Here is a 13,923-nt window from a genome sequence, read left to right on the forward strand (position 1 = left end):
GACATATCTATGAAAAGTAATGCTTGGGTATGCAACTTATTGCTGTCAGACATATTGTAGTTTTTAAGGCTTGTTTTAATATGAAAATGTATTTAAAACTAATTTATCCAAGTATAAAAATAATATGATACTACTACACAGAATAAAAAAGTCAAAATGCACAGTAGTAGCAAGCACAATAAAGAAACATAACAGTTCTAAATAAAAACATTTATGCTCTAAAATATTGAAGTGTGTTAAAATAAATACCTGTACATTATTTCAGGTTTTTGTTACTTTTATTTATGTTGCATAAATATTACAATTCTACCTAACGTCCAAGCTTTTCTCATTCCTATTAGCTTTGGTACCTCAGTTTGGGATTCTTTCAATTTATTTGGTTTCTGAGACACAATAAAAGTCTAACTTGACATTGATCTCATCACACTATGATTGTTGTGATAAGAGTTTACCCAAAGTGCAGCATTGCATCATTTTACAGAACATTGCTACAAACATGACTGAATAAATTCCTTTGTTGTGATATTTTATTGCTGCTATATAAATTAAATGAAGAGAATAGGTCTTAACACGGGACTATTATGTTTCATCATGTGCAAGTTCAGTCAATATATAATTAGCTAGAAATTATGGAACAGGTTATTTCCAGCTTGGAAGCTTGAGACTTGTTTCATTATGATAGTTTTACACCAAATTTTGTGCAGCTACAGAAATGTAAATAAAAATCTTAAGTTTATTTGTAAAGTGGCAGTCACACAATTAAATACAAGCACAACAAATATATGCAACATATATTGCAGTATATTTCACCGAGTGCTGATATATATATTTTCCTACAGAAAACTAAAAAGATTTATTTATTTGTTTATTTATTTGCTAATTAATTAATTAATTTATTTATTTATAGCTTAAGCCGTTTTGAATATGATTTGAATGCCTCTTTCTTTAAAAAAAATGTTTGTTTTATGCGACAAAGTTTACTTAAAATGCTAAGTTTTGATAAATGACATTTTCACCATTTTGAACTGTGGTTGCATAATCGTGCAAAATAAGTAGGTTTTTATTTAATGGCAAAACGCTATGTTGGTGATGTTGAATTACAAGTGACGTGTGCCCCCATGTGTCCGCTATGGTTGTGCTTTCAACGATGGGACGTGGACGCAACACGCACGCAGCCGACTGGCTGCAGGCTCCGCCCTCCTCCATGTGACATATGGAGCAAAATGGGATTCAGTCAGTGACTGGAAGTTAAAAGTGTTCGGCGGAGACTTGATCCAAAGGTAAGTCAAGAAAATAACTTTATTATAAACGTCCGTTTTGTGATTTAAGGCATATTTCATAATTTTTTATACACTCTTAACCAAAATGCTTATTTTGCCAACTCGTCGCCCGCTGTTACATAAAGCTTTCTGCATGAGGACTGCACAAAGTCCGGAGAGCTGCAGAGCATAGGCTTTTTGTTTTTGCTGGGTCTGGGCAACCATTTACATTTTCCCCAGAATCGTGTAACTTTTTCCTTTCAGTACATCTGATTTCATTCATGCACACTTTTATGCCATAGCGTGCAATATTAGCGCAGATGCATGGGCCTAAGCAGCTTTGTAAAGTTTTATGGGGTGTTTTACCAGTTATGTGGAGTATAAAGAAGTGATTTCAGATCAATCAGTGTTACTGTGTCTCATTTCAGTGCAAAGATGCGAGTAGCAGTGATTGGAGCTGGAGTCATTGGCCTGTCAGCAGCTCAGAGTATATTTGAGCAGTACCACTCCAGAGTCAGCCCACTGACCATTGAGGTGTATGCAGACCGCTTCACCCCTCTGACCACCAGCGATGGAGCGGCTGGCTTCTGGCAGCCATACCTCTATGACAAGGGCAACATCCAGGAGACGTGAGTACAGTCTCTACAATTGTCAATTCATTTTTTTCTTCTTTAATTCCAAATATGACACTTTTTCCTCTTTCTGTCTTTAGAAAGTGGAATAAGGAGACCTTTGACTACCTGCTGAACTGGCTGAGCTCACCTGAGGCAGTAAAAATGGGCATATTCCTCCAATCAGGCTACAACCTCTGCACTGAACCCCTTCCAGTGAGTTCTGCTTTGATCTTGTAAAATGCACTGCAAAGATAAGACATGGACTTGTTAGCCTTTTTTTTTTTTTTACAACAAAGAGCAAAGCTAAAATTTACCCTCCTAAAGATCATTTATAGAATTATTACATACAAGTTCACTGTCGGTCACAGATAATAGTTCAGCTATTCTACGCTGAAGCACAGCTTTGTTCAGACAAACAAAAGATGGTTGCCAGCAGTGCTTGGGAAACAGAGAGGCCTCCCTAAGGGTCGGGGATACACTCAGAGTTAATTGTGGTTCTATACACTCACACAGATAAGGTCATTTTTACCATACCATAAAATGGTAAAAATGACCATTTATTTATTTATAAATAAATGTATTTATAAATAAATACCAACTTTATTTATAAAGCACTTTAAAACAACCACAGCTGATACAAAGTGCTGTACATTAAAACACAACATAACAATAAAAAAATAAAAAATAAAAACTCTTACAGTTTAAAAACAAACAAACATACAATTTAAAACTAGATCCTGCTAGAGTTGAAAGCCAAGTAAAATAGATGGGTTTTAAGACGAGCTTTAAAAGTGGACAGTGAAGGGGCCTCTCTAACGTGCAAAGGCAAGTTGTTCCATAACTTAGGGCCCATGACAGAGGAGCTTCCTTCTGGACCTCGGTACCTCCAAGAGCAGCTGATCTGCTCTTGAGAGACCGATAGGGTATGTGGGGGTGAAGAAGCTCAGAGAGGTAAGCCGGGGCAAGATTATGCAGTGATTTAAAAACGAACATAAGAATTTTAAAATGAATCCTAAATTATACAGGCAGCCAGTGAAGTGAGGCCAGGACAGGGGTCACGTGTTCCCTCTTTCGAGTTCCTGTCAAAAGTCATGCAGCAGCATTCTGTACTAGCTGCAGACGTGAGAGCAGCGACTGACTGACTCCCAGATAAAGTGAGTTGCAGTAATCCAGTCGAGTTGAAATAAAAGCGTGGACCACTGTTTCAAAATCCTGCCTGGAAAGAAAAGATTTCACTGTTTCCTGAGGATAGAACCCAGCGGCAGTAAATAAAGAGAGAAAAGCAGTGGGCCCAGAATTGAGCCCTGCGGGACACCATAGGGCATTGAAGCAGCAGGTGATTCAGAGTCACTAATTTTCACTGAAAATGTTCTGTCCTCCAGATAGGACCGGAACCCTTTAAGAACATTGCCACCAATACCTACAATGTGGTGTAATCGTGATATCAAAATGTCGTGGTCTACTGTATCAAAGGCAGCAGTTAGGTCAAGTAAAATCAGAACAACATGGTTACCAGAATCACATGCAAGAAGGATGTCATTAAAAACTCTTATTAAAGCAGACTCTGTGCTATGAAGAGTTTTTGTGTTGCATTTTCTTAGTAAACCTGTTTCTGATTGTAGGAGCCATCATTTAAAGACATCGTCCTGGGCTTCAGACAGCTCACAGAGCGGGAGCTGCAAATGTTTCCTGGATACAAGTGAGTTCCTTCAGAAAGAGCCAGAAAAACCTCTTATCAGGTTCCCAGTGTAACAGCAAATATTAAAACGAAGCCCATACTTTCCAGTGGCACACATGAAGAAAATAAACTATGTTTTCAGTAGACGTGATTAAACTTAACTTCTTCCTGACACATAATTTGTATTCCAACTTTGTTTGTTATTTTCTAAAAAGCAGATTACCATTAAATATGTTTTTTTTTTTTTTTTTTTTTTTTTTTTTTTTTTTTTTTTCCAGTTTTGGCTGGTTCAACACAGCTCTCATGGTGGAAGGCAAAACGTACTTACCATGGCTGACAGACTGGTGAGAATGTTACATCGTGTCAAATCTGCATTTTTTCCTTATTTTGTCTTTCTTTACTCCTAATATATTTGTTAATGTTAATAATCACACGGTTTTATGTTGCGTAGCAACACAGCCAAAAGTAATTTATATTTAAAACTCTAGTTTCTATTGGAGTTTATTTTTATTTGCCTGTTTTACTTCTCTGATTTTTTTGTTAACTTTGTAAACATTTTAACTGTCTGCAATATTTTACATTTACTTGAAAAGGCAAAGCATCACAAGATTACTCACATCTAAAGTTTTTTAATTCACAACTTTAAACATCAGTTCATTCTTTTGTGCTGAAAAAAAGCATCTGCCACATCATGACACTACCGCACCCATGTTTCATAGTGGAGGTCAACATCAACGGCTTTCTTTTTGACACTCTTTTATAAAGACAGAATCTCCCTCCTGAGGCAAAAAGCTCTGCATTACAATGCAGTTTGACTTCTAAAGGTCGCACTAAGTTTTATCCAAGATAACCAAGATTATATACATAAAATCGCATTATGTAACTTGTCACAAGTCTTGATTTCCACAGAGGTCCTGCTAACGTCCAGACTTTAAAAAAAAACAACAACCTTTTTTGCAGGTTGAAAAAGAGGGGCGTCAAATTTTATCACAAGAAAATAGAGTCATTTAAAGAGGTAAGTGTCAACTTTCTCATGTTTACGACTGAACTTTTTGTGCTTCATGTTTCTTTATCATTTTACATATTATCCATGACTCCTTTAGCTTTCTGATGCTGGGGTGGATGTGATAATAAACTGCACTGGGATCAGATCTGGGGAGCTGCAGCCCGACCCAGACCTTACACCAGGCCGTGGCCAGATCGTTAAGGTGAGCTGAGGACGCCTTGAAGAGCCTGTGCAGACATTACAGATACTGATCTTTTTACTTCATTTTCTGGGTTTCAGGTGGACGCCCCATGGCTGAAGCATTGGATTATTACCCACAATAGCAAAGCTGGAGTGTACAATTCACCGTATATCATCCCAGGGTATTTCCAGTAACACACTGATAAGCAGTGGATTGCATTAGCACACTGGCATTACTTTTGCACCAGCGTTTGTCCTGGTTAACTTTTAAACACCATGCCTCAGATGTTTTTCAGTGGGCAGTTTTACCTCATTCTTTTCTGGTGGTGTTGATTTGCAGCCGCAGACCTTGTTTGGGCTGCTTTGGGATTGTTGTGCAGTGAGGTCAGAAAGTCAGACCTGTTTTCTTCCGCTCACAGACCCTCTGTGTCCGCAGGAGCCGTCTTGTGACTGTGGGAGGGGTTTTCCAGCTGGGAAACTGGAGTGAGCAGAACAACTCCACTGACCATGAGAACATCTGGAAGACTGCGTGTCAGCTTGAGCCCAGTCTCAAGGTGAGCTGACGTCAGAAGGCCAAAAAGAGCCACTTTGTTTCAGCTGAAGTTAATTATTCATAATGAGCCTTCTGTGGTGAAGACACTTTTAGTCTTTCCTCAGCCACTTTTAGACACATTTTTAAAAAAATGCAGAAATTGACAGTGCATTAAAATGAGCAAATAAAAAGCCATGACAGTCAGATGTAGTGACTTGCAAAAGGATTTTTGTGATGGACCAAAACACATCATTCTGAGGGAAAAAGAATGCACATTGTTAACCAATAAAATGTGAAAAGTGTACGCGTTTGCATTCTGGCCGAACTTTGACTAGACCATTCTGACACATCAGCATGACATAATCTAAACCATTGTAACCCACTGTACATACTTTTGAGAGGCGTGGTCAGAATTGAGAGAAAAATGCATTTTTGTCACATGAGTAATGGCTACAGTTTAAATGTTTTTCACTGAAGGTCATGGGTTAGTTTTTTTTTTGTTTGTTTTTTTTTCTCCGCAGCATGCCAGGGTAGTGGAGGACTGGACTGGTCTCAGACCTGTTCGGAGCAAAGTCCGACTGGAGCGAGAGACCATACAGTCCGGTGGCTCCACAATTGAGGTGAAACTGAGCAGAAAATCAGCAATTGATTGTTGACTTTCTGCTGTCCAGCTTCATAAAAAAAAAACCCAGTGGTTCTCTCTTCCAGGTCATACACAACTACGGCCATGGCGGCTTTGGGCTCACCATTCACCGGGGTTGTGCTCAGGAGACGGCAAGGCTGTTCGGTCAGATCGTGACGCAGAAGGGCAAACGCCCCAAAGCTCGCCTGTAGTCCTGAGTCCAGCAGCAGGGACTGGGGCTCTTCTTTTTCCACAGTCCAACACCAGAACTCCAGGTGTTTTTAACAAAGCTAACATTTAATGCAAAAAACCCCAAAAAACCTCTATATACTTTATCTGAACTTTATCACCACAACCTGAGATGCCTTAGATAAATAATGAAATTGAGTTAAAAAAAATGTGTTTCATGTCTTTGTAAGCTTAGTTTGTTGTAAATCCAGTGATTCTAGAATATAAAATTTCTCTATTAATTTTATAAATAATAATAATAAAAAATGACTCCATTAGCATTTTTTATGTTTTTTTTTATTGTAATATCATACACATTTACATCTAGTGCATTGACACTTAATGCTGCACGATATTTCAAACACTGGCGAGTCAAACCATCTTGGTGGACCCGTGTGTGGCGATATCTTGTCTGTTAGAATAACCACAGTCTGTCTCCATCTCTTTATCAATTACAAACAAAAGACAACAACCGAACTAGGTGTTGTTTTTTTTGTTTTTTTGTTGTTGTTTTTACATCATTTACATTGAGAACATGACATCCAGTAAAAGTTCACAGCTCGGGTCTATGTATGGGAGGATGCTCTTAAAAGCCTGGATCAGTAGAGGAATAGTTGACACTTGAGTGATAACATCATTACTATAAAGCCCTCCATAGGGAGTCCATTTTGGCTGATCACATGAATTCTAAGGCTGAATTTCTGGATTATTTGTCAACTTTTCATAGTCTTCAAGAAACAAAGCCTAATGTTTTATTAATGCACATGTCATTTTCTAGAAAACTTTCCAGTCCTCTCAACTAATAATTACAAGATGCAGCTGGAAATGTACTTTCAAGGTAAAATGGTCAAATTCCTGACTTCTGTTGGGCCTGAAATTAAGTAAATGTATAACAGACTCTTAACTTTTTCATCTGGACTTTACCTTCACTTTGTATTGATAAACCTTTGCCCTGTTGTATCATATTTTGGGGGGAATTAACACTTAAAAAGTAGAACATATTTAAGAAAGTTGAGATGGCAGCTCTATGGAGAGGCTGTGAAACTATTCATACCCCTTCAGCCTTTTCACATTTGTTCACATTAAAATCACAAAATAAGATATTTTATGTGACAGACCAACGAAGTATTACATATTTGTGGAGTATAAAATAATGAGATCCCTGTTTTCCAAATCTTATAATAATAAACAATATAGAAAGTGGGTGTATTTGTTTTTCTGCTCCATTTACTCTGAAACCTTTTATATGAAATTCGGTGAAATTTGAGAATAGTGTTCTCGAATTTAGTGAATAGTAATTAATGCAATTTATTCTTGGTACAAAACCAGATGTTCTGTGAACGTTACGGATGTTTGCTACCCTATAGAGAACACTAGTGACAGAAATCTTCCTGAAACACATCAGTTAGGTCAGGGATGTCATGGAGAAGTTTAAAGCAAAGTTATAAAAACAAAATCCCCGGTTTTGAACATTTCACAAAGCTCTTTTCAATCATGTCAAAGTAGAGGACTGCGCAATGATGGTCTTAATCAAAACGTATTTGTGTACTTTTGTGAAAGTCGTGAAATACATCTGAAAATCTGCATCGAGTCTTGAAAATTCATGTTCACAGATTATCTTCATTCAGTGGGACTGAGATTGAACTGTGTTGCAAGGATGACTGAGCAAACATTTCAGCCTTGAGATGTGTAAAAGTAGTCGACGCATACCCCCAAAAGACTGGAAGCTGCAACTACAGGGAAATGTGTCTCTACAAAGTACTGGCTTATGGAGGAGGAAGACAAATTGATTTGTTCATTTAAACATTTTCAAACCATCTCTAGATGTTTCGGTTTCCTTCATAATCATGGGCTACTTGGGTGTTGGTTTGTCACATATAATTAGAATAAAATGCAAGGAAATTTGAGGTTTTAATGTGAAAAAAAAAATGTCACAAAGTTCAAGGAATATGAATCAGTTTGCAACATAATGTAAACTTTAAATCTGCCGGTATTTATATGAGTGAACAGAACCATTTAAGAGTAACTACACTTTTGGAAAACTCTCTCGCTGCTTGTGTTGTAATGTAGAAATGCTTCGTTTTATGTTAAAGAAACTTCCTGTCCTCCACCGACAGCTTCAGGAAATCTAAAGGTTTGTCATAAGTAAAACAATCACGTCACGATTAAACTTTAAAAATCATGATTTCAGTCATTTATATGGGCAGTTTATGTTCGGAAACTGATGAAAGTGAAGCAAATTATTCCTTAAGATTTCTGATATTTGCAATAAAATCAAGGGCTCCTACATAGGATCTGTATTTACCTTGATAACTGGGACTGTTCAGTGAAAAAAAAAAAAACGTAATCTGGTCAGTTCATCTGAGGAGTTATTTTTGTTCTTCAACAATACTTTTTTAAGTTAAAGTGCATTTCAGCAGGCAATTTCCATGTACATGAGATGAGATGATTGTGTTTTTTTGTTGTTGTTTTTTTGCAAAGAATACTTAGGAGATGGTACGTTCAGTAAGCTTTGTGCACTACAGAGGCTGCTTTTTCATTGGTTTCCAAAGTGGTTTTTGTCACCTACTCAATAGGCTGTTTTAAGGCTCTTTCTGTATGAAGATAAATTTCAACACTTTCACATCATTTATCTTCCCCTTTTCAGAAACTTTTCCCATTTTCACCATCATCTCCCGTAATCCTGAACATCGCTCGGTCTTTCTAACTCGTCCTGTGCGTACGTAGTTTTACAGTGGCAACCCTGTGACACCAATGGTGTTTAAAGGCTTTACAGACAGTAATGTGATGTAAAAATGGTGCTGCCTGGATCTTAGGAGAAACATACAAGAAGGGCAGAAAGCTGGCTTGGCTTTCTCCTCTCCTCTCATCTGGCATCGCCTCCAGTTCGTACCACAGTGAGCATGTCCTCAACCCTGAGAACCAGAGCTGGAGTGTGGGATTTCTTCTGATCTTTGGCCCACCATCTCCTGTCCCCACTCACGATTGCTGGACTCTTGCAGACCCCGACCTGTGGTTTCGATGGGCAGAGCGCAGGAGGCGACGGCAGCGAACAGGCAGCAGCAGCAGTACACAGAGAGGGCCAGGTACACCGAAGACTCCAGCATCACCTGCAGGATGAAAGTCCGAGAAAACCAAGATGAATAAACTCATGCAACCAGTTCATTTTGAATAATCAGCACTTTTTTTTTTAAATTTATTTAGATGTTACCTGTGCAACAAAAGGAGTGATGAGGGCACCAACTCTGGCCATCCCACTGCTTGTTCCCAGACCCAAAGCTCTGGTTGCTGTTGGATAAACCTGCAGAAAGCCCAGAGAAAACGGCCATTTCGTGCCCATCCATCACCCTGCTTTCACCGTTTCTCACAGTGTAAGCTCATACAAGAGTCTGCAAGGATGCATTACCTCTGGAGTGTAAACGTAGGCCGCCTGAAAGCCTCCAGCAATAAATGCTCTGGCTATGAATATCAACACCGTCATGGACACTCTGCAAAAGAAAAACGGGTGTCAAGAGGAGCAGATAAACATTAAACAATTCATAAGACGTAAAAGCTGTATTTACCTCCCAACACATCCATACAGAGGGATGATGCACAGAGAGAACACGAGGAAACACAAAGCCATGGTCTTTCTCCGTCCCAATCGATCAATAGCCCACAGTGTGACCAGTAGTCCTGCAGGAAGTCAGCAGAGTCACTAATCTTCAACACATAGAGACTTTTGTCCCCTTTAAATGTGTGATAAATAATCTGAGCATTACTTATTATAGCAGAGAACTGAGATCCTCTCCTTAAACTGCTAACATAAACATACAGGAGCATCTTTTTACCTTAGAAAAACATTGAAAAGAATCAAGTAATACTGATAGACTAATTACGTACACCCTGAAATTTTTCGAGAATTAATTTCTATTAATTTTTATTATCTTGACTTTCATCTATCAAAAACCTGAAATGTCTGTTTCTTGAATAATTAGAATAAAAAAGTTGAAGAGACTGTATGACTGTAAAACTAGGGAGCTCTGTAAGTCAATGTCTCAAAGGAAGGGTGCAGTCATTGAATTCAAGTAGCCTGAGGTCCAATGGAAAGTTTCTGTTGTCAGTAACTATTTGAAGTTTCGTTCTATCTTCTGCTGTTGCCACCATGTTGAAGCACAGAGTCTTCCTGAATCCCTCAGCAGAACCACTGACTGACCACCTCCATACGTCACTGCACTCATGCAACAATTCATGCAAATGCAGCCCCAACCTCATATTAAGTGCATGTAACACTGTACAAGGACATGAATTACCTTATCAACCGAACACTGAGGAGGGCAGAGATGTAGAGAACTACAGAGGCCACTTTGGCAGAACACTTACTACAGAAAAGTATATTTGTTTTATAATGTTTTATACCACCAATGACAAAAGAAAAAAAAAATACGTATATTTTCACTTTTCTGCAAATTCACCAACTGCACAATTCTTGTTAAGTAGTAAGTAGTATAAGATAAGTAGTATTCCAAAAGAGCAGAAGAAATCTTATGTTGTTTGAACAATAATATTTGTTGTTAATCTGTTGCTAAGAGATGAGCGTGTTTACTGGTAGCCAAGTGCCACGAAGTAAACAACAGATGTTTACTTTTGCAAAACTTGCCAACTGTAAGTTTCTTTTGTTTAAGCTGATAAGCAGTATTTCCAAAGAGGTTATGTTTATAAACAATAATATTACTTGTCATTAATTTGTTGTTAAGAGGTTAGTGTTTTTTTTCTGGTAACGAACTGCCACGAAGTATAATTCAGATTTTTACATTTGTGTTGAATGTTTGTTTTATAAAATATTTACCAACAATGACAAAAAAAAGAAAATCACTTTTCTGAAAAATTCACCAACTGCATTGTTCTTGTTAAGTAGTAAGTAGTGGAAGGTAAGTAGTATTTCAAAAGAGCAGAAGAAATTGTGTGTTTTTTGAACAATAACAATATTTGTTGTTAATCTGTTGCTGAGAGATGAACACGTTTTCTGGTAACCAAGTGCCACGAAGTAAACAATCAGTTTTTACTTTTGCAAAAGTAAAAATCAATGTACTGTCTCTATTGAGTACATTATAGCTTTTTTTTTTTTAACATTGATGCTAATTTTTCGCCCCGTTTAAATTTCTTCAGAAATTTTCTAGTTTTTCTATGTTATTCTAACTTACACCTGTAAAAACTTAAGCTTATGTCAAATACATGCACCTAATTTTAGCACAGAAGTGCAATTATAGCTAACAAGATTCTAAAGTAATCAATAAAGAAATAAAAATGTATAAACATTTATCGAGTTATCTGAGTTAAGTGATGTCTTTTGCTAAAGAGCATTCTCTCACGAGAATAATGTGCTGCTTTACACTGTTGGCATCGTTTTAAAACGTTTTTTTAATGTTTTTGTGTCCAAGATACTGCAGAGGAAACGTATTTGTTAATAACAATGACATAGCAAAACATATTTGATTTATTTACCTGGGAATTCAGACAAAGTAGTCCAGAGCAGATCTTTATAGTCATCAGAATTGAGATATTTACACTCCAAGCTGCATCTGAGCTCCTTTTTTCCGCCTTTGGGCACTAGAGGGAGACATTAAGCAGAAAAACGTGTCTCTCAGTCTAATGTCTTGGCATGTTTTGGTAATGCTTTCTTTTTGTGTGATGACCTCTCTGACTCACTTCCACATGCGCCTCCTTCCTGAAACAACTCTGTAGTGAGCAGCACCAGTCCGTAGTAAGAGAAGGCGTTAGCAAACCTGCACTGACAGAGATGCAAAACGAACTCAGACTCAGCGCCTGGCAAAAGCATTCATGTCCTTTTACCTTTTCCATGTTTTGATACGTGACAGCCACCAACATCAAACATCTATTTTTAGATTTTTAATTGTAAAAACTGTAGAAAACCACATGTCTTCATTTCCACAAATACTCATTACTTTGTGTTGGTCTATCTAGCACATAAAAATACAATGAAATACATTGAATTTTGTGGTCGTTGTGTGACAAACTATTTAGGAGTTTAAGGGGTGTAAATGTTTTTACAAGCCACCATGCGTAGGCACTGCAATTTAAAAAAATTATTAAGATAGTAAGCACTAAAATCCTGAAGCTTGAGCAGGTCTTGAAGAGGACATTGTGCTTGCTTTATCATTTGTTTCATTTACCAAATGAACCAGAGCAGAACCGTGGTGCATCGGAAGTGTGCCGAAAATAAATCTCGGATCTTCCCCCGATCTTCCTAATTAGAAAGAACAGATAAAAAAAATTGAAAAAAATAGATAAATGCCTGAATAACAGGATTACACAGCTGAGAAGAGTCATTGTTACTCAGAGCACTCATGTCCTGCACCTGTCTGGCAACAATGAGTTTCCCCAGAGGCATGGGGACGCCGTTCTCTGTGGCTATGCGTTTCAGAGTTGCCAGAGCCTTTTCCTGATTCCCCGTCAGCACATCATACCGAGCGCTCTCTGGCAGCCACTGTGAACACACACATGCCGACAATGAGCATGTCATTTCATAAAGACGAACAGCCTGTCAAACTGCTGTACCTACGTAGCACAGAAAGGCGAAAATGAAGAGAGGGATGGTGGAAAGGCCGAGCAGCCAGCGCCAGCCCAGAGTGGGCATCACAAGGATCGCCAAAAGGACCTCGAAAACTGTACCGATTGCCCAAAAGATCTAAAATAAATAAATAAATTTTAAAAAAATACAACATACAAAAGTAGTTGAAGGGAAAAGGACACTTGTTACAGAGTGGCAGTCTGGAGCAAGTCATACCTCAATCAGCAAAATACATGTGGCTCTGGATCTCATGGGAAGGAACTCAGCATACAGGGTCACCCTTAAAAGAACGTCAGTGTAAATACCGACTCAGCTCATTTGTTTCACTGTTGCTTTCAGGGCAGTGAATGAGGTACTTACGACTGAGGCGCCCCTCCTATACCGAAGCCCACCAGCGCGCGCAGGACCAGGATCCATCCGTAAATGGGTGCAAATGCACTCATGAGGCCGAAGAACATGGTCCAAAGCACACTCAGAGTCAAGCCCTGTTGGTGGATATGATCAGTATGTTGCTTATGTAGCACATGCCTTTTTGTGAATTCGAATCACGCCGTTAGATATTTTCATTATCCTAAAATCTAGAAACACTGTCACAAGCACAACTACACAAGCAGTAACCTGGAAAAGTATTCAGTCCCTTTACACTTTTCTGTTATGAACACAAATATTGCATTTTATTGAGATTTGATTTGATAAATTAATGATTTGTGGTGTACAAGTGTTAAGGAGGAAAGTTAAACCTGGTTCACAAAAATCTTTTACAAAGACAAAAGTCTCCAAAGTGTGCCAGGCATTCATACTTCCCCCCTTTTGAGTCAATACTTTGTAGATTCAGTTGTCGCAGCAATTTCAGCTGCAGAGTACGTTTCTGCTCACGATACACACCAAGAGATGGTCATTTTGACCCATTGTCTGGGTAAAGACAAGCAGTCTATACCCACACAAAGCTCCAAGCTCATTCAAGTTGGACAGAGAGCCTCTACTAACAAAACCTGTTTAGCCCTAAGGAGCTTTAGAAGTACTTTCCACCTGGAAATATATAACAAAACTGTTGTTAGTTGTTACCAGACCTAATTTATTAGCAATAAAAACGTTTCTCCAGAAGGTGCAAAATGCTACAAAAATCCTTGTCAGAATACAAAAGATATGCCTCCGACTGTTAAATCTGCATCTCGACTAAAACTAAAGTAGAACTGAATCAGTTGAAGTAAATTTACTCTGGAGGTTTAGAGA

General features: G+C 38.2%; 2 protein-coding genes and 1 long non-coding RNA gene across 3 annotated transcripts in view; 2 read left to right on the top strand and 1 right to left on the bottom strand.

Annotated features, from left to right (window-relative positions):
* The first annotated feature begins 1,168 nt into the window (after positions 1 to 1,168).
* On the top strand, positions 1,169 to 6,400 carry LOC106937312 (D-amino-acid oxidase). The gene is made up of 11 exons (XM_015018748.1): positions 1,169 to 1,280; positions 1,688 to 1,888; positions 1,972 to 2,086; positions 3,496 to 3,572; positions 3,830 to 3,895; positions 4,512 to 4,566; positions 4,655 to 4,759; positions 4,837 to 4,919; positions 5,174 to 5,291; positions 5,791 to 5,889; positions 5,978 to 6,400. The coding sequence occupies exons 2-11, from the start codon at positions 1,695 to 1,697 to the stop codon at positions 6,101 to 6,103; spliced, it is 1,038 nt and encodes a 345-aa protein (XP_014874234.1). The 5' UTR covers positions 1,169 to 1,280; positions 1,688 to 1,694; the 3' UTR covers positions 6,104 to 6,400.
* Positions 6,401 to 7,598: 1,198 nt separating this feature from the next.
* svopa (SV2 related protein a) overlaps positions 7,599 to 13,923 on the bottom strand; it is a 23,631-nt gene continuing 17,306 nt past the window's right edge. The window contains exons 6-16 of the mRNA XM_015018719.1: positions 13,051 to 13,175; positions 12,907 to 12,970; positions 12,682 to 12,807; positions 12,478 to 12,606; positions 12,293 to 12,366; positions 11,808 to 11,884; positions 11,604 to 11,708; positions 9,683 to 9,794; positions 9,526 to 9,607; positions 9,331 to 9,420; positions 7,599 to 9,229 (exon numbers count right to left, since the gene is read on the bottom strand). Of these exons, the coding sequence (XP_014874205.1) occupies positions 9,029 to 9,229; positions 9,331 to 9,420; positions 9,526 to 9,607; positions 9,683 to 9,794; positions 11,604 to 11,708; positions 11,808 to 11,884; positions 12,293 to 12,366; positions 12,478 to 12,606; positions 12,682 to 12,807; positions 12,907 to 12,970; positions 13,051 to 13,175 (1,185 nt within the window). The 3' untranslated portion in view covers positions 7,599 to 9,028. The remainder of the gene's footprint in view (positions 9,230 to 9,330; positions 9,421 to 9,525; positions 9,608 to 9,682; positions 9,795 to 11,603; positions 11,709 to 11,807; positions 11,885 to 12,292; positions 12,367 to 12,477; positions 12,607 to 12,681; positions 12,808 to 12,906; positions 12,971 to 13,050; positions 13,176 to 13,923) is intronic.
* LOC106937323 (uncharacterized) overlaps positions 13,184 to 13,923 on the top strand; it is a 12,078-nt gene continuing 11,338 nt past the window's right edge. The window contains exon 1 of the long non-coding RNA XR_001422364.1: positions 13,184 to 13,914. This is a non-coding gene — a long non-coding RNA (uncharacterized LOC106937323). The remainder of the gene's footprint in view (positions 13,915 to 13,923) is intronic.

Source organism: Poecilia latipinna, unplaced genomic scaffold (genome assembly GCF_001443285.1).
Source record: "Poecilia latipinna isolate Pla-1442-1.1 unplaced genomic scaffold, P_latipinna-1.0 Scaffold79, whole genome shotgun sequence".
Classification (NCBI taxonomy): domain Eukaryota; kingdom Metazoa; phylum Chordata; class Actinopteri; order Cyprinodontiformes; family Poeciliidae; genus Poecilia; species Poecilia latipinna.